The sequence below is a fragment of the Acanthochromis polyacanthus genome, chromosome 20 (genome assembly GCF_021347895.1).
Source record: "Acanthochromis polyacanthus isolate Apoly-LR-REF ecotype Palm Island chromosome 20, KAUST_Apoly_ChrSc, whole genome shotgun sequence".
Lineage (NCBI taxonomy): Eukaryota > Metazoa > Chordata > Actinopteri > Pomacentridae > Acanthochromis > Acanthochromis polyacanthus.
The window spans coordinates 30,278,648-30,305,742 of NC_067132.1; the positions used below are offsets into that span (position 1 = coordinate 30,278,648).

The 27,095-nt window shown below is 42.7% G+C and overlaps 3 protein-coding genes across 24 annotated transcripts in view; all 3 read left to right on the plus strand.

Moving 5' to 3' along the window:
• LOC110971462 (NACHT, LRR and PYD domains-containing protein 14-like) overlaps window positions 1–27,095 on the plus strand; it is a 98,075-nt gene that overhangs the window by 38,198 nt on the left and 32,782 nt on the right. The window lies entirely within an intron of this gene.
• LOC110968294 (NLR family CARD domain-containing protein 3-like) lies at window positions 470–10,181 on the plus strand. Its single transcript, XM_051940596.1, has 10 exons — window positions 470–717; window positions 896–977; window positions 1,667–1,804; window positions 2,071–2,279; window positions 2,399–4,181; window positions 4,529–4,702; window positions 5,361–5,534; window positions 7,067–7,243; window positions 8,815–8,988; window positions 9,478–10,181. Exons 3-10 carry the CDS (start codon window positions 1,686–1,688, stop codon window positions 9,491–9,493), a joined length of 2,826 nt encoding a protein of 941 aa, XP_051796556.1. The 5' UTR covers window positions 470–717; window positions 896–977; window positions 1,667–1,685; the 3' UTR covers window positions 9,494–10,181.
• Window positions 10,873–27,095, plus strand: part of LOC110968298 (NACHT, LRR and PYD domains-containing protein 6-like) — a 38,436-nt gene continuing 22,213 nt past the window's right edge. Inside the window, exons 1-5 of one of the 2 annotated variants that reach the window (XR_007938445.1) lie at window positions 10,873–11,020; window positions 12,142–12,316; window positions 14,801–14,951; window positions 17,544–17,827; window positions 23,468–24,029. Coding sequence is in view for 1 of the 2 variants with exons in the window: in XM_022218147.2 (XP_022073839.2) it covers window positions 14,830–14,951; window positions 17,544–17,827; window positions 23,468–23,976 (915 nt within the window). In the remaining variant the exon portion in view is untranslated. Of the gene's footprint in view, window positions 11,021–12,141; window positions 12,317–13,124; window positions 13,194–14,800; window positions 14,952–17,543; window positions 17,828–23,467; window positions 24,030–27,095 lie in introns of those variants that run through there. The other variant, XM_022218147.2, reaches the window with a different exon arrangement.

Here is a 27,095-nt window from a genome sequence, read left to right on the forward strand (position 1 = left end):
CAATTGCCTCCATCTAACCCTGTCTTCTGCATCCTCTGCGGTAATGTTTAAAATATAAGAATGAAAATATAAGAATTTAATTGAAGTATTAATAAAAATTTCAATCACTACGCCGAGGCCGCAGGTGGAAAGTTGCATTTTATGAGCTAATCTGGTTCTTTAAAGCAACTTAAATTGGTTTAATAAGGGGAAAGGTAATTTCATTTCAATTTTGGTGGATGAAAGTCATTTTTTGACACAACACCTGTCTGCAAAAGCAATTATTTACCTCTATTATAACCAGTTAAGTTGTTTCTATTATTGGTTTTCAGCTTACGGCTATTTAATCTCTAGATGTATGTAAACTCGGCAATAATTTGGGGTTTTTTGACCTATAATGGGTGTTTTCTTTGGCTTTATGGTCAAAGTTATGCTTGCCGCACTACATGGGCGACAGTGCGCATGCTCGGCAGTTAGACGGACTGCGCATGTGCGGGACTGGCAGCCTGGACTGAGTGCAGTTTTGGACTTTTTTTTTGACTGATTTGATTGCCTGGATTGGAGCGGGTTTTGGACTTTCTGCCGTCCAGAAAGCGCCTCGGCATGTCAGCACACTTTCCCGACGGACTTTTCCAGAGTTCATAGCGGCAGTGGTGACGTATGCGGCTGTCCTGCAGAATGTAAACAAAAAATCGAACTCAGCGCGGGTGTTGCAGCAGCAGGAGGAAAAGTTTACCTGTAAGTGGAAGCAGCTGTTGGTGTTGTCAGGATTCACACACGTTCAGGACTTTTGCTAGTTTATTATAAATGTACAGAAACACTGAAGCCATGGACGGGAAGTGATCAGCTGATTGGTTGTACTTCATGGCCATGCTCTGATTTTTCTCCAGCGTGTCATGATCCCTCCTTTTTACAGGCTTTGAAGCCGCTGATTCCAGATGTGTTCAGGCTTTGGGGTTGGACCTCAGAATCCATTTTGACTCTACAGAGCAGGAAGGGTGAGAGTCAACAATATTTGTGATTAATCTGCACGTAAAAAGTTGTGATTAAAACAAACCTTCCCCTCAGCCAGAAGAACTAATGCTGAGTTAGTCAAAGCTGATCTGGTGGAGTCCTGTCTGGTTCTAACACGCTGTAGAGTGGGAATGTTGTGCAACTGTTGAACAAACTACACCGTAAAAATATAATAGAGTATGTAGTAGCATTCAAAAACTGGAAATAACAGCAGTTTTTGATGATTTGAATGCAGTAAAACTATATTTTTTGACACAAATCAATTTTTTTTGGACTTTTTTGTTCAATCAATATGACAGTTGGTTCTTTTTTCTCTGGGATTTTGCGAGATAATGCGATATAAGTTAATAAAACAGGGAGATTTGATCTGCAAAATAACATTTTTGCTGATTTAAATGTACCAGGGGTGTCAAACTCATTTTAGTTCAGGTTCCACATTCAGACCAGTTTGATCTAAAGTGATCTGACCAGTAAAATCACAGCATTAAAAACCTATAAACTGGGAAGCTGGTTCCATGTAAACTCAGCAGAAACGTCGATGTTCTCCAGGAGAACTCTACCTGCTGATGTTTCTCTAATCCACTGAGCAGGTCGTGATCTTCGGGTAGAAATGAGCCGACTGAAGAAACCTGATGTAACTTTGATCACTGAGTGTTGCTGGTTTTCCTCTCAGACTGACTGAAGCCCACAAGATGAGTGTTTGTGAGGAGGAGGAGGAGTCTCCATCCTCCAGCTGTCTGTCCATGAAGAGTGATCGGTCCAAAGAATATCCTCCACAACTCAGTGAAGAACCTGGACCCTCAGACACAAAGTGAGAGTCTGTTTCTGCTGTGAAATGACTCGAGGATGGTTCTGTTATTAGATGTATTTCATGTACAACAGAACATCTTTCCACCAGACTAATAAAGCAGTAAATGTTGCTGTTTACATCTATTCTGGCTGCCACGTCTGCTGCTGAAAGAGCACAATGCTGGATCTAAGCAGAAATAATTTACCATTATGTGGGAATTTTCAACTTCCAGACATTTTAGCAAAACTTTGTGTACAGATATTCATTGTGTGGTAATGTGTTGACAGAAGGATGAAGAGGAGTGGGGTTTGTGTGGAGGAGCAGCCGTCCTGCTGTGCTCGGTGTCAGGACGTCCTGAAGGATCCAGTCTCTAGCAGCTGTGGACACTGGTTCTGCAGACAGTGCATCAGCTCAGACTGGGACCAGTCTGCTCCATCAGGACACTCCTCCTGTCCCCAGTGTGGAGAAAGATCCAGAAGCAGCAGCTGTGGACAAAGTAAGACTGAACATCTGCTGGTGGACTGATGTGTGGAAACTGAGCTTGTTGTTGTGTTGTCCAGACATGAAAGATGTTTGTGTTTGTTGAGTCTGATTGTTTGTCTGGTCTGTGAGCAGGTGTTGGTCTGCAGGAGGTTCTGCAGGAACATAAGATGAGTCTGAGGAGGAGATGTGAACATGTGACTGAAGGAAGTGATGAAGCAGGAGGTGGAACCCTCCTCAACAGGATCTACACTGAGCTCTACATCACAGAGGGACACAGTGGAGAGGCTGATGTCCAACATGAGGTGGAGCAGCTGGAGACAGCTTCCAAGAAGAGCCTCCATGACACTCCCATCAGGTGCCAGGACATCTTTAAAGCCTTACCTGAGCAGCAGAGAGCCATCAGAGTGGTCCTGACCAACGGCGTGGCCGGCGTGGGAAAAACCTTCTCGGTGCTGAAGTTCACTCTGGACTGGGCAGAGGGCGGAGAAAACCAAGACGTCAGTGTGGTGGTGGTGCTTCCGTTCAGGGAGCTGAACTTGATCAGAGATGAGCAGCACAGTCTTCTCACGCTGCTCCATGTTTTCCATCCAACATTACAGAAGGTGACGGCAGAGCAGCTGGCTGTCTGTAAACTTTTGTTCATCTTTGACGGTCTGGATGAAAGCAGACTTTCACTGGATTTCACCAACAGGAAGTTTGTGTCTGACGTCAGCCAGAAGTCATCGCTGGACGTTCTGCTGGTCAACCTCATGGAGGGGAATCTGCTTCCCTCGGCTCTGGTCTGGATCACTTCCCGCCCTGCGGCAGCCAATCAGATCCCTCCTAAATATGTGGACAGGTTAACAGAAGTACGAGGCTTCACCGACGTCCAGAAGGAGGAGTACTTCAGGAGGAGGATCAGTGATGAAGAGCGCTCCAGAACAATCATCTCCCACATGAAGACATCCAGGAACCTCCACATCATGTGTCGACTCCCAGTGTTCTGCTGGATCACTGCTGCAGTTCTGGAGCACATGTTGACCACAGAGCAGAGAGGAGAGCTGCCCAAGACCATGACTGACATGTTCTCACACTTCCTGCTGGTTCAGACACAGAGGAAGAAGAAGAAGTACCATGAGGGATCTGAGACGAGTCCACAGGAGCTGACGGAGGCTGACAGGGAAGTTCTTCTGAAGCTGGGGAGGCTGGCCTTTGAACATCTGGAGAAAGGAAACATCATGTTCTACCAAGAAGACCTGCAGCAGTGTGGTCTGGATGTGACAGAGGCCTCGGTGTTGTCAGGAGTTTGTACCCAGATCTTCAGGAGAGAGTGTGAGATGTTCCAGAAACCAGTCTACTGCTTTGTTCATCTGAGCGTTCAGGAGTTTCTGGCTGCAGTCTACATGTTCCACTGTCACACCAACAACAACAAGGAGGTGCTCAAGAAATTCCTGGGAAAAAAATCCAGTAACCCACCCCTGGATGTTTTCCTGGACAGTGTCATGAAGAAATGCCTCCTCAGTAGAAATGGTCACCTGGACCTGTTTGTTCGTTTCCTTCATGGCCTCTGTCTGGAGTCCAACCAGAGACTCCTAGGAGGTCTGCTGGGTCTGACAGAGATCCGTCCAGAAATGATCCAGAGAGTCATTAACAACCTGAAGAAGAAGAAGATTAACAGATATCCAGACAGATGCATCAACATGTTCCACTGTCTGATGGAGATGAAGGATCTCTCAGTCCATCAGGAGATCCAAGAGTTCCTGCAGTCAGAGGACAGATCAAAAAATAAACTCTCTGATATCCACTGCTCAGCTCTGGCCTACATGCTGCAGATGTCAGAGGAGGTTCTGGATGAGTTGGACCTGAACAAGTACAACACTACAAAGCAGGGACGACTGAGACTGATTCCAGCTGTGAGGAACTGCAGAAAGGCTCGGTGAGTCCAGATGTGATCATAAACCGTTATCAGTGTAGAACAGGTGTTTAATGTTTAAAACAAGTGGCTTCTCACCTGTCATTTTGAGAATGTTGTGAGGAATGTCTAGCCATTTTAAACGGTCAGAAATGGACATCTCTGAACGTGTAACATTAGCCTGAATAGTACGGCTTTGACATTTGAAGCTTGACTGTGTTTTTGCCTCATGTCACAACAAAATGTTTGGTGATGTTGGTACCAGGTACTACGTCCTAATGGAAAACCTCACAGATTGAATAGAGTCGAGCCGAGTAGGTGCTAGTGCTAGTCTTTGTTTAATGATTTCTGTATTTATTCTCTATTCACAGACTAACTGATTGTGACCTCTCAGAGGCTCACTGTGAAATTGTGGCCTCAGTTCTGAAGTCCAACCCATCCCATCTGACAAAGCTGGACCTGAATAGAAGCTCCATGTCAGACTGTGGGGTGGAGGTTCTGTGTTCTGGACTGGAGAGTCCAAACTGTAGACTGGAGAGTCTGAGGTCAGCTCAAATCCTGGACTGTCTGAAAATTCTGCCTCTTAAATCTGTGAGATTTTTCTGAGCACAAACCTGAAGAAAACTGATCTGTTTGTTTTTTTGTGAGAAAATCTTGTCTTTTCAGCAGGACAAACCATCTTGTGTGCATATTTCAACGGCACGGCTGAAGAATCCGGTGCTAAACCGGCCTCAACTTGTTCCCCACAAAGCAACAAAAAATACAGCAAAAAGAAGTCCCAAACAGCAAGAAAATGAAACACATTTGGTTCAGATCAGTTTCCAAAGGCTTCCATGTTGTTCAAAGAAAAGCAGATTTAGCATCATGAGAAACACTCCCACACACAACTATAAGAACTTTTGCTGCGGCATCAAATTCACAACATTTTTCACTTTCAACATTTGCTGTTTTTAGTTTGATACAGGCTTTAAATGATTCACAGCTCTTTTCATTCTGGTCTCCATCTCTGAAAGCGACTGTTAGTCATTAAATGTTAAAGTAAAGAGGTGTTTTAAGAGTCAGGAGCGTAGTTGTTCTGATTAATGTTAAAGTAACTGCATGTGTGTGTAGAAGGCTGACACAATGCTCCACAGCAACAGAAGGAAGAAGTCCCTCTGCTGGTTTTAGAGAAAAGTTCATCTCCATGTTTGTTTTGTTTTCCAGTTTCTGGCTCTGCAAGTTGTCTCAGAGCAGCTGTGATTCTGTGCTCTCAGCTCTGAAGTCCAACCCGTCCCGTCTGACAAATCTGGACCTGAGCTACAACTATCTGCCGGATTCAGTGGTGCAGCAGCTCTGTGATTTTCTACAAAGTCCACACTGTAAACTGGACACTCTTGGGTCAGTTCACTGTCTGTCTATTACTGATTGCTTTTGAAGCTCGTCAGGGTCTCACCCCCGGCTACATCTCAGATCTGCTGACCCCTTACAACCTGTGGATCCTTCAGGTCGTTCCAAAGTCGAGGCTTTAATCTGAAGGAGACCGACCGTTCTCCATCAGCACCTCGACTTTGGAACGACCTGCAGAGTCACTAACTTCTTTTAAATCGCTTCTTGAAACCCACTTTTATAGCTTTGCTTTTAAGTGAAGTTTACTATTAGCTTTGTCCTGTTTATTTTAGATGTTCTGTCTGGTTTTATTTTAGTTTTAGCTGCCTGGTTCTGTGGTGTGACGTCGTCTCTCTAATTCTTTAATTCTCTAACTTTTGGCTTTTAATTTTAACCCTCAGTCTTCTTTAATTTCCAAACTGCCTAGTTCCTTTATTTGTGTGCTAATCTAGCAAATAATTCATTGAATTGTCATTTTTACTGTGTATTTAACCCAAATAGTGGTTTCTGGCCTCCGAATATTCAGGCCCTATTAAAGACGAATATCTGAATATTAGTTCCGCTCCGTAACGTCCGACGGGGGTGGGGGGGCTTGTGGCAGAGACGGCCTGAATATTCGGATCCGTTCCTCTGGTCTCCTGGGTCCAAATTTTGCCTTTGTTTTGTCTTCAGTTAAACTGAAGAATTATCCGAATATTCGGATACTAAAATTAAAATCCGGAATATCCGGATACCGCTACAGCTAACGAATATTCGGATATTCGGGTCCCGCCCTAGTATTTTAATCGACTGCTCTGACTTGTCTCCTGTAGCTTGTTTGATTGTCTGTGTGTTCACATGTTTTAACTGTGAAAGCACTTTGTGAATGCTGTTCTTAAGGGTGCTATATACGTAAAATTATTATATATATATATATTTCTATTTTATATGTTCTATGTTTAATAACAAAAAAAAGTTTATTCATGCTAATTTTTATCTTTTAGGTTTCTTAATTTACAGACTAGTAGGAACACTTTCACACAACTGTTTATTCTTTTATTCCTGGTCAGCACAGAGATGAATCCAGATGTTCAGGTGTTGGAGAGTCCGAGGTTCTCATGATTATTCAGTTACACTTCATCTGGAGAGAAACTCAATGAATCCTGTTAGAGGACAAAGCAGCTGCATGAGGAAAGCTTTCAGAGTGTGAGAGCCGCCACACTATGAGCTGTATAACTGGGATTAAAAGCTGAGTTCAAACATTAAGAAGGGTTTTAGTTTGAGCAGCTCTCTGTTGTTTAGATCAGGAGTCACATAAGATTCCTGAGGAGACTTGGAGCTTGTTCTGCTCATCGTCACGTCTGAGAGCACAGCTGGTGTCATTTATCAGGACTCTGATCTGTTTCTGTTTCTAAAATTTGACTTTGATTAATGTGAGTAGAAAACAGACGATAACAGAAGGACAGAGTCACTCTACGTATTGATTATTGATGAGCTGCTGAACGTGAACACGTCTAATTGGATCATCAAAGATTTTACCTGCAAGTTTTTTCTTCCTTTTTCAGACTGATTTGCTGCACTTTGTCAGAGACCAGCTTTGCTTCTGTGGTCTCAGCTCTGAAGTCCAACCCCTCCCGTATGAAACATCTGGACCTGAGTAGGAACTACATCATGAAGGATTCAGGAGTGAAGCAGCTCTGTGGTTTTCTGGAGAGTCCAGACTGCAGACTGGAGACTCTGAAGTTAGTCACCGTGTTTTAAGTTTGTGCTGAGAGGAATTTGATGTGAAAGTTGTGACACTAAACTGCAGCCGTCAGGTTGATGTTCTACTGACAGATCTTCATAGTTTCATCCTGAAATGGACCAAGAAAAATCCTTTACTGAATAGTTTACTGTGAAAATCTGACACACTTGATCTTCACCTCCAGTTTTTCTTCAGAGGGAGCTTCACCCGGCCGAGTACTAAAAATGACCAATGGTTTCATATTGCACACACTTTTTAAGATAAAGTTTGCAACCTGTCCATTTTTAGAGACCTCTAAACACCAACTTTACTGTGAAACCAAATTTTTTTCATTTTGAACAACTGCATTGAAATTAAATACTGTTGAATTATGGAACCTGAAATTACATCTTGTATTTGCCCCAAGCAAAGTCTCCTGCAATATTTAACATAAAATGATACCAATGCACCACGTAGAACTTTAAGTATGAACCTGTGCACCTGTTAGGCATTTTGTCATATTTCACTGTGGTTACCATGGCAATGAAACCAAACAACTGCTACAAAGACTTCCGTATATAACTCAGCATAGAATGAAGTTATCAAAAAAAAGGCTAATAGGTGCATTCTGCATAGTCTGTACTAGCAGCATGCCAACAATGGGAAGTTTTGGTCAAAAGTGTAAGAAGATAAATTAAGGGGCAGTTTATGTGTGTCCGAAAATCAAGTTTTGAGAAATCGGCACTTAAAGTTTATAATTGATGACTCATTATATAAGCAATCAAATAAAAAAACAATTCATCAGGAGAAAGAATGTTTAGGTATATGATAATCATCTTTTTTAAATTAGACTTTTTCACCCAAATCTATCATATTTAAAGGTAAAGCTCCCCCTTAAACTAAAACTGAAACCAGAGCAGCAACTCAAGATTGTTTCTTTCATGATAACATTTTTTTCAAATAGCTCATTTTTCTCAGCAACAATCCAAAGCAACAAATGATCAGTGTGGTATGACAGAAAAGTGCCTGATTCTCTCAGTGTTCACAGGTTTGATTGTTAATCAGCCGGGCCTCACACTGCCTCTTTAAACTGACAGTATTTAGGAAGCATGGTATTCCTTTTCACTGACGATGTGCAGGTGTAGCTGCCGTTAAAGGTCCCTTCTAAGGAGTCTCTTCATGCTGTGTTTAATTGCATGAGGGATATAAAAACATCATAGGATCACTGCTGAGAAACCAGTTTGAAGACGTCACTTTGTCCTCTTGACACGATGATGGACACGTTCCACTATAAATGACAGATGAATCAATGATGAAAGATATTTTAATGTAAAGTCCTGACTGAAATGTTTCCATGGTTCCAGAACATCAACGTATTTTAGAGTGTGGAGCCTCAGTTTGCCCACATTTCCTTAGAGCTGCCGTCACCACGTCTTTGTCGATGCAGCACCGTGTTGTTGCTCTTCTTCACTTGTGCTGATTCAGCCGTTTGGAGTCAAACTTCTTCATCTCTGCACACGTGACCAACCTCTGAATGCTTTCAAGCAGGAACTTTGTCTCCTAAAATGACGTCTTTTATCCTTCACTCAGATTATGTCAGTGCGTTTTGTCGGAGGCCAGCTGTGATTCTCTGAGTTCAGCTCTGAAGACCAACCCCTCCCACCTGAAAGAGCTGGACCTGAGCTGCAACTACCTGAAGGAATCGGAGGTGCAGCCGCTGTCTGATCTTGTGGAGAGTCCAGACTGCAGCCTGGAGACTCTGAGGTCAGTAGAAGGTCTGTGCTGCATGCATGTGGTGGAGAACGTCGCTGCTGTTCTGTTGGTGCTCCTCACGGCTGCAGTCACCCTTCATGAAACCGAATATTTAACTGCAGCTGATAAACGTGTGACGGCTCGCCTGTCTGAGGCGAAGTTCAAGGATAAGGAAGGAAAGGAAATAGTCCTCAACAGCTGGAAGCAACAAACTAAACCGTGTGATCTTGGTCAGTCATCTCAGGGAGAAATTTTAAGAATCTAATGAAGTTTCTGCCGCTGTAATTGTTTCTTTTGTACAAATATTGCTGACTTTCTCTTTCTGGACACGATCACATGGATGCAGCTGCTGTTGTATGCTTCACTGTCATAGTTCTAAACAGCTGCTGGTAACATATTGTAGGAGAAAAAACACTATTATTGTTGGTGAGCATCGTTAATCGTGTCTGTTCTGATGACGTGATTCCGTGCAAACACTTCTCTTCCTTCCTCTCTCTGCAGATGGAGGTCATATTAAAGAAGACAGTGTGTGCTGAGAGGATGAACTGTGTCCTGAAGATCCAGATGTGAAGAATGGAATGGAGGATGCACAAACTGATAGAGAAGACAGAACTGTTACTGCAAAGACTGCTCCACACTCACAAAGCTTCTCCACCTCCAGTTTGTTGAGTCTTTTCATTCTTTCACATGTTCTGAATCCAAATGACCTGCAGATTAGACCTGTTAGATTCAAACACAATGGCCACCGTGTCTGATTATTATTCAGTCAGTCTGAATGGAGGCAACAGGACAATTTGTTCCTTCATCACAGCTGGATCAGTGTAAATATGTTTCTTTGGTTTTCTTCTCATTGTAAATATTCCCATTTCATCATGATGCTCATCAGCAGGGAGAGTTTGACTGTATTTCTCCACAGTGCTGATTTACTGCTTCAACAGACTGACTTGATGAAAGATTGAAGTCCTTCAGCAGGATTTACTGACTGGACATTTCAACAACAGTCAGTTTTAACACACTTAATACAGTTTGTTTGTTTGTTCCCACAGAGTGAATGAAGTGTTTTTATTGCAGACAATTGTTGAAAGCTGCAGAAGAACAGTGATGTGACAGTTGAAGTGAAAATCAACTCAGTTCAGTCTGCAGGTTTATAATAAAGTTCCAGGAAGCAGCAGTTTGAGCAGAAATAAACCTGAGTGGAAACTGAATTGTGATCCTGTTGTTCACTGAACTGCTTGAGTTGTGTTGTATTTTTATCTCCTGTGACTTACTATCTGTGACATGAGGTGAAATGAGACAAACATCCACAGCTGTGTTGCATGTTTTTGTAGTGACTGTGTGTGTTTTGTGTGTTGTTGGTCCTGCGGTGAGCTGTAGATGCAGGAAAATGAGTGTGTGGCTGCTATGAGACTGTCAGACAGTAAGAAGAAGCCTCACACAGCAGTGGACATGAAGGATGTCTGGTCTGTGACTGAAACAGAAGCAGAGATGTGAGTTGAGCTGCTAGTTTGATGCTTTGGACAGCAGGTGGCGCTGCTGCATCAACACTGAGCTGAGACTCCAACATGCAGCTCTGTGTTTCTGTCTCATGTGTTCTATGTTGACATTCAGTGGGACTCTGATTTCCTGTCAATGTCCCGATGAGACGACAAATAAACGTCCATGAAGCCAGTTAGAAAGCAGAGAGAAAAGAGGCTCCTTCTGACTGCAGAACCTGCCTGAGAATCATCACCATTTGAAGTTCTCTTCAGTATCACAGTAACCCACTGATAGTTGTCACTGCATCATCAGCTGAGAGAAACAAGGAGCTGCTCACAGGAAATTCAGAAAACTTCATTTTCCAAAGTGTGAACAAATACAGACTTGAAATAAACTGAACGACTTTTGTTGAATCCAGAAACAGTGAAGAAGCGGCCTCTCTGCGCAGGCGCACTGAGCTTAGCTAACGTTTTCTGGAAGTTTCTTGGGAGAGACGGCGGGAGGAGAAAAGGAAGGAGGAGGACTAGAAGATGGAGCTGTTTTTGGAGGAGAAACTAAGGAAGCTGAGGTGAGGGAGATGGTGTTTTATTCCAGGAAGGTTCAGTAAAGTTTGACTGAGACAACCTGGACTCATTCAGGAGGCTTTATGACGAGTTAGCTAGCTAACGGCCAGAAATAACCGTAAGCTCCGTTAGCTAGGTTAGCATCCTGTTCGCTAACGTTTTTTCAATGAACTGAACTGTGCAGCTGTTTGTAGAGTTAAATGTTGGATTTTAGGACAAACAGAGTCAACATGTGTGTTAATCATTATAAATGTTGGTTAACTGAAGTCAGTAAACTTATTTAGATGTAGTTAGCTGTTAGTTAGCAGGTTTACAGCGTGGAGGACTCAGGACAAACCTGGTGGTGGCATCTTTTTATCAACCCTGGATAAAATAAATGTAAAGTAAATAGTTAAAACATTTTCTTTTGAAAAGGTTAGAAGGTAGAATTTAATGTAGCACCAAGAAAGGAGTAGTAACAATAATAAATTAATGTGGAGAATATTTATTATTTAATGCAAGTTATTTGTCAAATTAGTTGTATTGCAGAGTCTTAATCTGAATATTTAATTTATTGGGGTAAAAGTGAAGGAATTTGAACACTGAAAAATAAGAGTGGCATATTCCAACCAACATTACTTCATGAATATTTTTCTTTATAAATGTCCTGCTTCTCTGATCTGATGGTCAACACAGCATGTCTTATTCCATTAGAGGTGAACTCCATTCAGAGATATTCACTATTTAATAATGATGTCATATTTCTTGATAACAGCCCCACAGATGTGTACTCCTGCTGATGTTGTTGTGTGTCTGTTGTGTTTTTAATGCAGTGTGTTTGTTTGCTTCAAGCTGTGAATAGTTCGTCTGTCAGTCACATCAGTAACACTGGTTGTGAATCCAGACAGTAGGAAGTTGTTTTTAATGAAAATGATATTGAACAAATGTAGTTAAATTATATTGAACTGTATATATGTAGATTTGTGTAGACTGAGAATGAGGCTGGACACACAATCATTTGGTGTGAGTGTTTGTTAACCAGATACACAATAGTTGTGTAGAAGTGAGACTCTGTGTGAGCTTTAATGTTTTCACTGAACATGACTGGCTGAGTTTTCTATGTTAAAGTGTGTTTTGCTGTGAGCAGCTGAGAGGTGAAGAAGAGGAGCTCCAGTCCCAGATGCCTCCTGAGGATGCTGTGAGTGTGTCTCAGTGGATGTGAGTGTTGCTGAGGACAGTGAGGACAGCTCCCCTGTTCTACCAGAATGAGGGACATGACTGGACAGCTGTCTGCATGGAGACAAAGAGGCTGCAGGAAGCAGGTTAGTTTGGAGCTCTCAGACTGAATCAGTGTCTCCTGAAGCTGCATGGATGAATTAAAGGTTGATGAGCTCAGATAAATTCAGAATTTCTTAGCTGACATGAAAGAATTTGATCCTAATAATTGAGTGAAAACTCGTGTTTATCAAGTGACAACGTTGTTCTTTCAGTGAACAACAACTGCAGCAGCATCATGTCTCTGATGAATCTGAGTTAGCTGTAGTTAGCTGTTAGCTTCACTGAATCCACTGTAGAACAGAACACAGGAGTTCTGGTTTGTGTTTGCTGTGGACTGAACTGGTTCAATGTGCCATATTACGGATCCGTATTCAGACGCAAATCTGTAAAATTTTAAGTATAAACCGTTCTTATTTTGTGTGTTTCAGGCACATATTCAGCTGTGTTTATCTCTGAATTTAACTTGATGAAGGTCTGAAGACTGTGGTTGTAAATACAGCAAGTCCAAGTTATTGATGATGTGCAAGAATTATTATACCTGAAGGACAGTTGTACCCCATTAACCACACTTTAAAACTACGCGTTACATACTCAAAAAAACTGAAATACAATATAATAGATTAAAGTAATGAAATCATCATCAGTCATAATCATCATTAGTTTGTGATTTGATGCATGTATCAGTAAAACTCTGTGATGTTCAGAATTTGCTGAATTAATCAGTGACAGGAACATAAGATCCTGATTATGTTCAGTTCTCAGGTGTTAAATTTGTGATATTCAAGCAGACATATGCTAATGTCTCTTTAAGAATCTGCTCTGTGTCACGCCCACATCCTGTTATGCAATCACGTTTATAAGGAAAGAAGGAAACTGTACGTTTTCAGTGAGCTCAGACTCCATTTTAGAGTTGAAAACCAGGTGAGTGTTGGTTCAACATTATTCTTCTTTTAACATCAGAGTTTCTCAGTCCGCTGTCTCTCTGTGGACCGTAGAAGAAAATCATGATCTGTTCGTTCAGCAGGTGGAGAGTCAGCTGGCTTTGTTACACACTGGCTTCTGTGTGTTTGTTCTACTTCCTGATCTGAAAGTCTTGGGTTTGACTCTACAAGAGTCTTATCATGATTACTGTGTGACACCTAGAAAGATATTCTTTTTGTGTTTATATACATATATAGTATAAACCTTGTACATGTATTCACACTGTCTGCAGTTTATTCAGCTGAAACTTCCAGTTATTTGGTTCAAGCGTAATTACACCCTCCAGTAGGGGGCAGCACAAAGAGATGTGCAGTAAAATTACTGACAGGTAGAAGAAGTCGTGTTCTTTGTTTGTTGATGTTCTGAAAGACGGAGTCCAGGGTGAAGAGAGGTGTGTGTACCTAGTAATGCATGGACAGCTTGTTTGTTTTATGAGTTCTGCAGGTGAAATAATAAAGTGAACTCTTGTTTCTACACCATACTGTCCTGATCTGAGCGGTGAAACATTTGCACTCGATGTTGCTGGTTTCCCTCTCAGACAACAGTGGATGATGGAGCAGTCTCTAGAATCCAGCGGTCTGTGAGGAGTGACGGGTCTAACAGAGAACAGCTGTCATGTCGTGGTCAGATGAAAACTGTAGTGAGATGTGGTGTTTACTGTAGTCAACATGATGAAGAAACAGAAAGGCCTCATTGAGTCCAATCATCCTGAACTGATGAGAAACTATCAGAGAGGTGGAGCATCAGCAGAGGAAGAACTCATTCAGTCTGGGTGCAGATCCAGATCACTTTTTTGAAAACTGTGAAACAGGGCATAACAGGGAAATCAAGTGCTAATATTTTGGTGAAGACCGTTGTTTGTTCAAGCCAAGAGACGTCTCAAATACATGATGTCCATCTGAATGAGCACCAGAGTGGACAACACATTTCATTTACTGTACTAGTATATGAAAGCTGTGTGTCACAGCAGCACCACACACAGACCAGAAGTTCACTCAGAGTTCACATCCTCCACCAAGGAGAGGAAATGGGTTGTGAGGTCACACAGCCACTGTTTGTGGTGGAGACGACTGAACTTTAGGCCCATAAAGAGAATGAACATCTCTGGATGTCTCTCTGCATCACAGCTGTTCTCCTGTGGAGTTCTGGTGTCTCTCTGCAGAGCTCCAGTTTACTGATCACACCTGAGAGAGTTTGATCCTAATCAGTGAAAACATGTTGATCAGGTGGCAGCGTTGTTTCTTTCAGTGAACAACAACTGCAGCAGCATCACGTCTCTGATGAATTGGAGTTAGCTGTAAGCTTCACTGAATCCACTGTAGAACAGAACACAGGAGTTCTGGTTTGTGTTCCGCTGTTCTCCTGTCAGAGTTTCTCGGTCAGCTGTTTCTCTTTGTGGACTGTTGTAGAAAATAATCATCTATTAATTTGTGAGGAGGAGAGTTGACTTCTCCGTTACACTCTAGACTGTGTGTGTTGTATGTTGTCTTGTGTGTGAATCTTTAACAGACTGGTTTGTCCTGATTCTTGTGTTGTGTGTCACTCAGTGCTGCTGGTTTAACTCTCAGACTGAGTGATGAAGATGAGTGATTTGGAGGAAAAGGACGGATCAGAGCCTCCAGCATCTAACCGTCTGTCTATGAAGAATGACAAAGATCCTCCAGACTTCAGGAAAGAACCTGGACTCTCAGACACAAAGTAAGAGACTGTTTCTGGTGTAAACTGACCTGATAAATTCAATTCAATACTTTATTTTAGACACAATAACTGGTCCATTAAAAAAAGACACACATACAATTAAATAACTTTTCTATACAGGCTCAAATGCCAATGAGTCCATAAAATAGAAAAGTACCGCTCTGAACTTAGTCCAGGGTTGGTCAGTACAGCAATGATGCTGTTGGAAGAGTTCAACAGTCCACACCTGCTTCAAGATTCATAGAGCAGGAGGTTAAAACACTGCTGTGTCATCTGCTTCACTTAACTGCTGCATTACCACAAACACAACAGAGATTCAAGGAGGAAGTTCAAGATCAGTTTATTTTCCCAACAGAGAAACTTGTTTGTATTGAAAACGCTGCAAGATAAAAGTGGTAAATGGTTGTATTTATATAGCGCTTTTATCCAAAGCGCTTTACATGATGATATGTCACATTTACCCATTCACACACACATTCACACACTGATGGTGGGAGCTGCCATGCAAGGTGCTAACCACAACCCATCAGGAGCAATTAGGGGTTAGGTGTCTTGCTCAGGGACACCTCGACATGAGCACGACGGGCCGAGGATCGAACCGGCAACCTTCCAGTTGGCTGATAAAGACATGAAGGAGTTCTTCTGTCTGCATGGATCTGTATTAGATCTGGTCACTAAAACGATAGCCATGATAGACATTTCATCAGCAGTAAACAGAAAATTGAAAAGCTGAAGTTTGATTGCATGAATAAACTCCCAGCGTTCCACCTCCCTGGATCATCCCCCTGAAATAGACTAAAGTGATTAAATTAAAATTTAACCTTTCTGCTCTTCTTTCATGTTAAAAATCATTAATTCAAGCCATTAACAGACTGTACAACACCACGCAGACTAACTGTGATCTTCACAGACACAGCAGGTGTTCAGTACTGCCTAATGAAGGCAGAAAGTTAACCCTTTAAGCGCCAAAGTCGCAATATTGCGACAAGCACCATTGCTGAACATAACAAGTCATAGCTTCAAATATACTGCCTCATGTAGTTACTACTTTACACCAGGAGATGGCGGACATCTGGAACTTCAATCTGAGCGTCATTTGTGGGCGTGTTTTCATTCAAAGTTTTGGAGTAAAACCGAGGACACGAGGCTCGTCGTCAGAGCGTAACAGCGCAAGACGGCGCATTTTGGAGAGAGAAAACTCACCATACCGAGAGGTCTGGTCAACGCTGACAAAGTACCTTGTCAAGTAATGATTCTAAAGAGGAATATTCATCCTCTGATGAAGTTGTTCAGTCGTCCACTGAGACAGAAAGTGCCGCCGCGTCTGTGCATAACAGCAGCGGAGCGGTGTGCCATGACAGTCCACAAGCACCACATACTGGAGCCGATGCTTTGCTTCACGGGGTCCGGGTGACAGGAGGGGATGTGGTGGGTGTAGCAGGGGTGAGGGGGATAGCGGGGATACAAAAAAACGTGGAAATAGCAGCAGACGCGGGAGAAGATGCACTGATAATAACGGTGGAGGCTGCAGTGGCGTTCACGGCCCCGTCGTAAATGACGATGATGATGGCTGGGTTTGCTTGACAGATGAGGAAGAGTATCACAAGTGGATCAGACATTTTGATGAGCCTGATGGGTATCGTTGAAACAGGGATCTGCCAAATTCTGAGCCAAACAATGCCATCTTGATCGATAAACATCAATAAAGTTATGTAATCCATGTGTCTGCCACCTGGTGATGTCATAATATGCAAATTAGATGAGTGAATTTACTCCCATTATAAACTTTGGGTCATACTGATGATTTTTCTCATTTACATTTTGCTTTTATCTCTAACCATTTTCAAGCTACAACCTTTTGAAAAAATGATATCAAAACTGAATATTTTATTGAAAAAACTCTGGCGCCTAAAGGGTTAATGTCTGTGATACTAATGGTCTCTTCACTGATCTAAACACACAGCTAAAAGAAGCTCAAATTCTGGGGTGCACTGAACATTTATATTTAATGCTAAAACTGAATGTAAAGTACATTAAAATTGTAAACATTAAGAAAATAAACATTCAGTTAGTGAACTGTGTATCCATTGAGGATCTGATAGTGCAGTTAAAGTGAAGGAGAAGTCATCATTAAAACAAGCCAATGAGCAGTAAAACCGTGTAAAATGTACTGCTGCTCCATCTGAATCAAAGCAAGGATGAGACTTGAGCTGACGGTGAATGAACATCATGGCTGCTTCATTCAATTATTCCCAACCAGACGGTCAATGAAGCAGGCCACGCCCCCAAACACACCTGTCAGTCCTTATTTCTATTTCATTATGGAATTATCTTCAGATGGACACCAGAACACTGATCAGGAAGTTAGAGGAAAAAACTTAGAATGGGTGATGGAAAAGGTGATTGATTGACTGTGATTAATGGAGCAAGAATTCTGCAGATGTGTTGTGAGTGACGAAGACTGAAGCAGTTTCAGCTGCTAATGAAGCTTTTAAACTGCTGCTTCAATGATGCTGATTTCTGATGAAGCAGAAAATAAACTGTCCAGTTCTTTTTACAGCACTGATTTATTTTTTCCTTGGACCTTTACAGGGTGAAAATGTCGACACCTCCAGAAGTCCTACTGGAGACTTTGGAGGATATGACAGCAGAGGAGTTCAAAGAATTCAAGTGGTTCTTGTGGCAGAAGGGGGCGCTAGAAGACTTCCCGGCAATCCCAAAGTGTGACCTGGAGAATGCAGACAGGATGGACACAGTGGATGAAATGTTGAAGACCTACTGTGTCAACACCATGAAAGTCACTGTGATGGTGTTGAAGAAGATATCCAAGAATGATCTGGTGCAGAACATCCCAGAAACCATGAAAGAACCTGCAGGTAAGTCAGGGAAAGAAAAAAAATGGGATATTGTAGGGTTATCAATTGCAATAGCTCGACATTAGACTGATGGTAAACATCAGACTTTTGGCAGAACCATCCACAGGACCAAAGAAATCCACAGTAGCAGAACAAACAGTTCATCCATAGTGTCCCTGTGGAAACGTCACACATTAATGCGATTGAACTAAATTTTGGGGAAACATTAAACATGACCCTTATGATGATGACTGGATAGAATGAGGAAATATTTTCTGTTCTGAACGTGTCCACACACAGGAGACATCATAGCAGTGCTCATCATCTACATGAGATTGTAACTTGGAACCATAAATATAAAAAATGTTTGTCCATGAAAACAAAGTCTCAATGACTTCTGAGAATAACTTGTTTTATTGAGTTCAGAACCAATGAACAGAGAATCTACGAATCCACAGTTTATCAGGAGAGAGTTCTGTAGAAAATTGAAGAAATCAAACATCATATACACAATTTATGTAACACAAACTTCGACACAAGAAAATAATGAATCACTTTAAACTGAAATAGAATGTGACTACTGTTTATAATATCTACGTATTAAGTAAAGGTGCAGTCCTCCATATTTAACAAAACAAAATAGAATTCTTTAGACCATGGGTCTCAAACTCGTAAACTGCAAGCCGCAGTTGGTCCACGGAATGATATTTTGAGGCCCTCTTGAGATCAAAGTTTAGTGTTAGTATGGCCCGCCTACTTTTCTCATACGCTTCCTTGTAGTTGATACGACAACACTTAGGGAAAATGGCAAAGGACAGCAGCAAAGTGCCACAAGCTGGATTCGAATTCACAACCACTGTATGCAGGTTGAGAGCTCAACCTGTTGAGCGACTGGGAGAGCGGTAAACTGCCCTTTCTGCCGAGTTCTTCCTTGCTGCACTTGCCCTACATTATATACAGTGGTCCCTCCTCTGTGGTGGGGATTAAGTTCCTGAATCCCCCACAACTTTAAATTTATTTTTAGTATTTATATATCTATATATGAAAAGAGGGAAGGGAGCAACACTATGCGCAGCGATCAGACGTCTATGTGAAACAGACAAAGATGTTGACCTGCTAAACACGGAGACGGAGGAGACCTGTGCTACGGTCGCTGAGCCAATCAGAGCCCAGCACTGTATTTATTTCGATTTAATATTCTTTTAATACATTTTAATTGTTATTTTTTTAATATGTTTTCAATTTGTTAGGCTAGAAAATGCTTATTTTTTCAGAAAAAATATTTAAATAATAAACATATAAAAATATACATACTGCAAAATAGCTCAGGCTCATGGCAGGTTCCTTTGGTGTTTGCGGTCAAGTTGGCCAACGCAAATTAGCAACGATAGTCACTTGAAACGTGATTCCAGAGCGACACCAAGTGGAAGTAATATAAGGAAGGAAAATATATCCTGCCTCAGTCATGCCCTTCTCAAAACCTGCCATGAAGAGAAAGGTTGGTGACGAGCAATCAGAAAATGACTACACCCCGTGAGTGGTCAGGGGTGGTTTCCAGATTCAGAAATAGTGAAATGAAGGGACAGTTTCCATATAAAAATTGTGTTTTTCAAAAAACAAACCTCTGTAATTTATTGAGTTCACAGTCACGTCATTAAAATTTAAAATAAATTTAAAATAGCATTAAAATGACAATAAAAAGCATTACATTTGAGTGACTGATTTCTGCAGAAATGATATAGTCTGTCCAGAGAAGAAGGGTCAGCAACATCAGCCTTTCAGCCAACAAAGTGTCCTGTCAGGTAATATATATGAATAGCTGCATGAGAAAGCAAAACGTTTCTGTGCAAACTCAGTCGCTCTTGGTGAGAGCACATACATCATTGACACTGCGCAGCTTGCGATTTATGTCTATGGTGTAGATGACAATTTTGAAGTACTGGAGGAGTTCCTCACAGTGGTTCCAATGCATGGCCAGACCACTGCTCAGGAGATATTCTTAGACCCTCCAGAAAAACGCAGGCTAAAATCCTTGATTATGCGGGCTAAAATCATTGATTATGCGAATAAATATGCGGGGTTTTTATGCCATTTTATGCGGGGAAATTGCGGAAAGCTGCAAAGTATGCGAATAGTTGTAAAATATGCAAAAATATGCGCGATTCACCTGCCGTCTGGCCGCAGAGGGATGTGTCCTCTAATCAGACTGCTGCGGGGTTACTGGACTGACAGCCTGTGCTTTGGGAGGGGGAGAAGCTCACAGCAGCACCTGCTGCTTGTTGAGGACAGTAACTGCAGAATGATCCCAGTTTTCCTGTTAGAGTCTACAAAACGGCAGAGAAAGTCGCTAGATTTGTTGCTAGTCGCTTTTGACAAAAAAAAGTCGCTAGGACGCTTTGGAAAGTCGCTAGATTTAGTGAGAAAGTCACTAAGTTGGCAACACTGGCGCCGCACTCTGCATCAGCTCGTGCTTGTGTGAATGTGCGAACTGATGACGTCAGGCCGGGCGTCACATAAAAACTCACTCACAACTCCATTTATATTGGTTATAGTTTTCTCATTTTATGCGGAAATTGTGAAATCAAGCGGGACCCGCATATTTCTCTTTTTTTTCATGGAAATGTGAGATTCTTGCGGGAATTATGCGCTGTTTTGCGGGGATTATGCGGCCTTTTGGGAAATAATTGACCCTCGCATAATCAGAGGCATTTTGGTGATTAATGCGGGAATTCATGCGATTGCATAATCGCGTTTTTCTGGAGAGTCTGTATTCTGCAAGCTATGTGATGCCATTGTGAATGCTGGTTTAGGGCTGCAACTAACGATGCGTCGACTAATCGTCTGAGCGATGTCCTACGGTGCGGACATCCGCGATCTATTGTAAACGCGGATGTCAGCGTTTACTATACAGCTGTATCTAAACGCAGACGTCCCGTACTGCATTGTGCATACATAATATATGCACGATGCAGCGCCGATGTCCGTCCGTGTTCTGCGCTCCGGTCGGACGGTGATTTCTGTTGCATTGCACGCTCACTTCCGCTTTTGATGACGTATTGTGCTCAGGTGATTAGTCGACGTGTCCTTAGTTGCAGCCCTATGCTGGTTTGCCATGGAAGAGGTTTGTTGGAATAACAACCGACGGCGCGCCATCAATGACGGGTAGGAAAAATGGACTTATGGTGCTTTTCAAAGAAAACTGAAAGAGGAGGGTATGGAGGAGGCCATTGCTCTGCACTGCATTATCCATCAACAGGCCCTTTGCAGCAAATGCCTTCAGTTTGACAGTGTGATGTCTGTTGTTGTGAAATGCATCAACCATATCAGATCCAGGGCCTTAAAGCACTGAGAATTTCATGCCTTTTTGGAGGAATTGAAGTCAACATATGAGGATGTGCTCTGCTTCACCGAGGTACATTTTCTCAGCAAGGGAAATGTCTTGAAGAGGTTTTTTGAGTTGAGAGCAGAAGTGAAAGCCTTCATGGAGAAGGATGGGATGGCTGTTCCTGTGCTCAGTGATCCCAGATGGCTGTTCCTGTGCTCAGTGATCCCAGATCACATCTGGACATCATGGACTTAGCTTTTCTTGTTGACATCACACAGGAGCTGAATGTACTGAACCAGAAGCTACAAGGCCAGGGGCAGCTTGTTAGTACTGCCTATGACAATGTTAGAGCATTCTCCACAAAACTTGTGTTGTGGAAAGCACAGCTCTCTCAGACAAACCTCTGCCATTTCCCAGCATGCAAGGCACTCCTTGATGCAGGCACACCATTCAGTGGTGAGAAGTATGCTGATGTCACTGTGAAGCTACAGGAGGAATTTGATCACAGGTTTGCAGACTTCAAGACAACAAGAGCCACTTTTCAATTTTTTGCTGACCCCTCCTCCTTCGATGTGCCGGATGCCCCTGCTGTGCTTCAGATGGAGCTCATTGAACTGTGGTGCAGTTATGAACTCAAAGCTAAGTTCAGGAAGGTGAGTGGAAAAGCAGACAAACTTGGACAATTTTTGAGAGAATTAGCCCCCACCTTCCCTGAGCTTTCCAGGATCTTCAAGCGGACCGTGTGTCTTTGGGAGCACTTATCTGTGTGTAAAGCTCTTCTCCACCATGAATTTCAATAAGTCAAAGTACAGGTCCAAACTTACTGATGAGCATCTTCAAGCCATACTGATGGTCTCAACTGCTTCCTCCCTCAAGCCAAATGTGGCTCACCTGTGTGAGAGGAAGCACTGCCAGGTCTCTGGTGGCGAGGAGTAGGCTAGAGAAGCCTATGTTTTGAAGAACAGTTCATGTTCTGAAAAAATGTTCATGTTCAGCAGAACCGTTCACATTCTGAAGAAACATTCATGTTGAAGAACTGTTATCGATAATGAAGAAGAGGAAGAAGAAGATTGGATCAGTTGTACTTTTCTTTGGAATACTTGAAACTCGTTTTTGTGGAATACTTAATGCGGCCCAGCCTCACTCAGACTCAACCTCCAGTGGCCCCTAGGCAAGTTGAGTTTGAGACCCTTGCTTTAAACGTTTCCAAGCTTTCTAATACAGTTAGCCCAAACCCTTCCGTTCTCTATCTTACAAACAAAGGGCTGTCAGGTGAGATTAGATATTCTCATTGGTTAGTAGTGATCTTGTCCTCCATCATTTCTGTCTGTAGTTTTTGAGCAGTCTGTCCAGTTAAAGTCACTCAATTTCAGGTAAATCTGACATTAGAATCCGTCTTTCACTTAGTTCAAACTATTTTTGGTCAGACACGTCAATTTGTGCTACATAATACATTACATAATACATAACCGAACCAGAGGTGCAATCCTGTGTTTTCCATACTAGAAATTTCATATCTACAAACTTAGTAGGTTCAAATGGAGGACCACATCAAGCACCACTGACTGACTGGGTCCCTCAGCTCAAAGAGTTGACGGTCAGGCTATGTGGCCATGGTCTTTACCAGGACTTTCTCCAAGAGTTCAGTGTCTATCTACAGTTAAACGTCAACGCTGGTGACAGAATTCCCACTCCTCAGCCTCATCAACACTCTTGTGGTGTGGACAGTTCCCAAACAGATGGGATTTGCTTCATGCTGGTCCTTGTCATGCAAAGAGAAACTACATTCCTTAGAACAGGGACAAACAGAAGACTTCTTCTTTGTCTTAGGCTTGGTGCTCATACTGACACACAGAGTTCATGAACAGAAAACTCATAATTGGTTCTCAGTGGGCAGCCACACTCCACAGAGGTAGGGACGACAAACACCAACAGGGGGTCTAAAGCTAACTTCAAGGTGACAGTACCCTACAGGTTAAAGAGCTAACTGGAAGGATGACCGTTATTAATATACGCATGCAGGACTTCACATATGTCATCACAGATCATCTGACATAAAGGTGTGAATAGGGTTGTCTTCAGTTAGACCACATGAGGGCTTTATATCTTACTTCATATGTTGTAGTGCTTGAATTGACTAAAAGGGACCTGTTTCACTTCCAGGTCTTGGTGTGTTTTTGGATCCTCCTCCCTACTTTCCCACGTTGTGACATTTTGGTTACTGTTGAACTTTAGTGGATGACTTTTCCATAAAACATTCTATCAGAAAATGTTTCCATCTTTTATTTCTTGTACAGTTTTTTCTCATTTGTGTTATTTGTTGTTTATTTATTCAGAGATTCTCAGTGGATGTCAAGACAAACTCAAGTCTAAGCTGAAGAAGAAGTTCCAGTTTGTGTTTGAGGGCATCGCTAAAGCAGGAAAGAAAACCCTTCTGAATGAGATCTACACAGAGCTGTACGTCACTGAGGGAGTGACTGCAGAGGTCAGTGATGAACATAAGGTCAGACAGATTGAAGCAGCATCCAGGAAAGCAGACAGAGTAGAAACAAGCATCAGACCAGAAGACATCTTTAAAGGCCGAGTAGGAAGTGATGAAGAAATCAGAACAGTGATGACACAGGGAGTGGCTGGCATCGGGAAAACGGCGTTAACACAGAAGTTGACTCTGGACTGGGCTGAAGACAAATCCAACCAGGACATCCACTTCATGTTTCCATTCACTTTCAGAGAGCTGAATTTACTGAAAGAGAAAAAGTTCAGTTGGTGGAACTTGTTCATCACTTCTTCAGTGAAACCAAAACAGCAGGAATCTGCAGGTTTGAAGACTTCCAGGTTGTGTTGATCTTTGACGGTCTGGATGAGTGTCGCCTTCCTCTGGACTTCAACAACAATGAGGTCCTGACTGATGTTACAGAGTCCACCTCAGTGGATGTGCTGCTGACAAACCTGATCAGGGGGAATCTGCTTCCTCTGCTCGCCTCTGGATAACCACAGGACCTGCAGCAGCCAATCAGATCCCTCCTGATTGTGTGGACATGGTGACGGAGGTCAGAGGGTTCACCGACCCACAGAAGGAGGAATACTTCAGGAAGAGATCCAAGGATGAGGAGCAGGTCAGCAGGATCATCTCCCACTTGAAGAAGTCACAAAGCCTCCACATCATGTGCCACATCCCAGTGTTCTGCTGGATCACTGCTACAGTTCTGGAGGAGCTGCTGAGAACCAGAGGAGGAGAAGAGCTGCCCAGAACCCTGACTGAGATGTACATCCACTACTTGGTGGTTCTGGTCAAACAGAAGAATGTCAAGTATGAAGGAGGAGTTGAGACAGATCCACCCTGGAGTGAAGACAGCAGGAAGATGATTGAGTCTCTGGGAAAACTGGCTTTTAATCAGCTGCGGAAAGGAAACCTGATCTTCTATCAGTCCGACCTGACAGAGGGTGGAATCGATGTGGAAGCAGCCTCAGTGTACTCAGGAGTGTTCACAGAGATCTTTAAAAAGGAGAGTGAGCTTGTACCAGGACAAGGGTGTTCTGCTTGCGTCCATCTAAGTGTTCAGGAGTTTCTGGCTGCTCTTCATGTCCATCTGACCTTCATCAACTCTGAGTCAACCTGCTGGAAGAACAACAAACATCTCTGTCTTCTAAATGGTTGACAGCTGATCCAACAGTAACTTTCTACCAGACAGCTGTGGACAAGGCATTCCAGAGTCCAAATGGACACCTGGACTTGTTCCTGCGCTTCCTTCTGGGTCTGTCACTGCCATTCAATCAGAATCTCCTACGAGGTCTGTTGACACAGACAGGAAGCAGCTCACAGACCAATCAGGAAACAGTGGAGTACATCAAGAAGAAGATCAGTGAGGATGTGTCTGCAGAGAGAAGCATCAATCTGTTCCACTGTCTGAATGAACTGAAGGATGTTTCTCTAGTGGAGGAGATCCAACAGTCCCTGAGATCAGGACGTCTGTCCACAGATGAACTTTCTCCTGCTCAGTGGTCAGCTCTGGTCTTCATCTTACTGTCATCAGAAGAAGATCTGGACAAGTTTGACCTGAAGAAATACTCTGCTTCAGAGGAGGCTCTTGTGAGGCTGCTGCTGGTGGTCAAAGCTTCCACCAAAGCTGAGTATGTGGAATCATGAAACATTTCCTAAATGTTTTATTTTGTCATGATGAATGAAACATTCTGTTTGTGTTCATTTTAATTCCTCCTCAGGCTGAGTGACTGTAACCTCTCAAAGAGAAGCTGTGAGGCTCTGTCCTCAGTTCTCAGCTGTTCATCCTCCAGTCTGAGAGAACTGAATCTGAGTGAAAACGATGGATTCAGGAGTGGACAGTCTTTCTGCTGGACTGAAGAGTCCAGACTGTAAACTGGAGACTCTCAGGTGAGAGCCCTGCTTTGGTTCAGGTTGGATTTTCCTTGTTTCTTCTTGAGCTGATTCTATCTGTGTGACTCCAGGCTGTCAGCTTGCCTGATCACAGAGACTGTCCAGCCTGCAGTGTGGATCCTCCAGTGCAGCAGCTTCTCCTGAGTCTCCTGGATGATGGTCACTATGGTCTCAGCACTGAGCTCCAACCTCCATCTGAGAGAGCTGGAGCTGAGCTACAATCATCCAGAGACTGGGAGTGAAGCAGCTTCACTGCTGCCTGCAGGATCCGCATTGCAGACTGGATATTGTCAGCTATGAACAGACAACAGGAGCTAATTTCAAACACATTTTTTCAGATTATAAGATTATATCATTGTGACACTAATTATTCTAAATTTAAGTTGAAAACATGCAATATATTTACACCACACAGTCCAAATGCTCTGCTGCTAACAGGCTGCACAGTGCACTTGTCAGGACTGTCAGATGGAAAATGGTTGTCAAACATCTGGTTTAAATGAAGAAGTGGAGTCATTGTGCTGATTAACACTGATCATCACACATTCATAATATGAGCAAGTCAAAATAATAATCATCAATGGTCCATCACTAACCTGCACAGCGTCATGTTCACATGTACATTCAGAGTTCTTATGGTCGTAATAATTCCTTTGACTGTTCTGACTGTGAATAAATCCCCTGATGAGCTGAGTGCAGATTCCCAGATGGAGGACAGAATCCACAGTCCTGCTGTGTGTCTGAATGTAAAGCTGATGTGAAGTGATGTGAGGCTTCAGCAGATCCAGTCAGTATGTTTGTGTTTCACAGCGTTGTGCTGAGCTAAATTTTTAGTTTGTAACTCCAGTGTTTCCTCAGGGGGTCCTCACACTGGGTGCTGTCCATGGTCCTTCGACCGCTGGTTGGAGAGCTCCCCTGTCCCACTGTCTGTCGAGGTTGTGGCTGGGCCAGCACCCTGCAAACATGGCCTGCGACTCCTCCCGACGCCCCAAAAAGGGGTTTCCACAATCGTCAGTGCCATGCTATGTTCTACAGTCATGGTGAGAGAGTGTGCGCGTGTGTGTGCGTGCATGTGTGTGCTTGTGCAGTTGTACTATGTGTATATAGGGAGGGATGGGTTGCTTGTTTTTGAAGTTTTTAAATGCTGTAGAGCACTTTGTGTTGCATTTTTAAATTGTATGAAGTGCTCTATAAATAAAGTTTGGTTTGATTGACACATCTGATGAATCGTCAGTGATTTTCATTTTTTTATTCTATATTCAGATTGGAGAACTGCAGTTGTCAGAGATCATGTGCTTCTTCTCAGCTCTGAAGTCCAACCCTTTCCATCTGAAACATCTGGACAGCTGGAACCAGCTGCAGATTCAGGAGTGAACATCTGTGTGTTTTCAGAATCTAGACTGCAGCCTGAAGACTTTGAGTCAGTTCACTGTCTGTTACTGTTGTAGATCTAAATTCAATGAAATTATTTGTAATGCAGTCATGCATGATTTGATGTTGATCCTTGATGAGAAGTGACTGAGTCAGCGATGTTACTGTGTGACATGAATAGGTGGAATGTTGTGCTGACA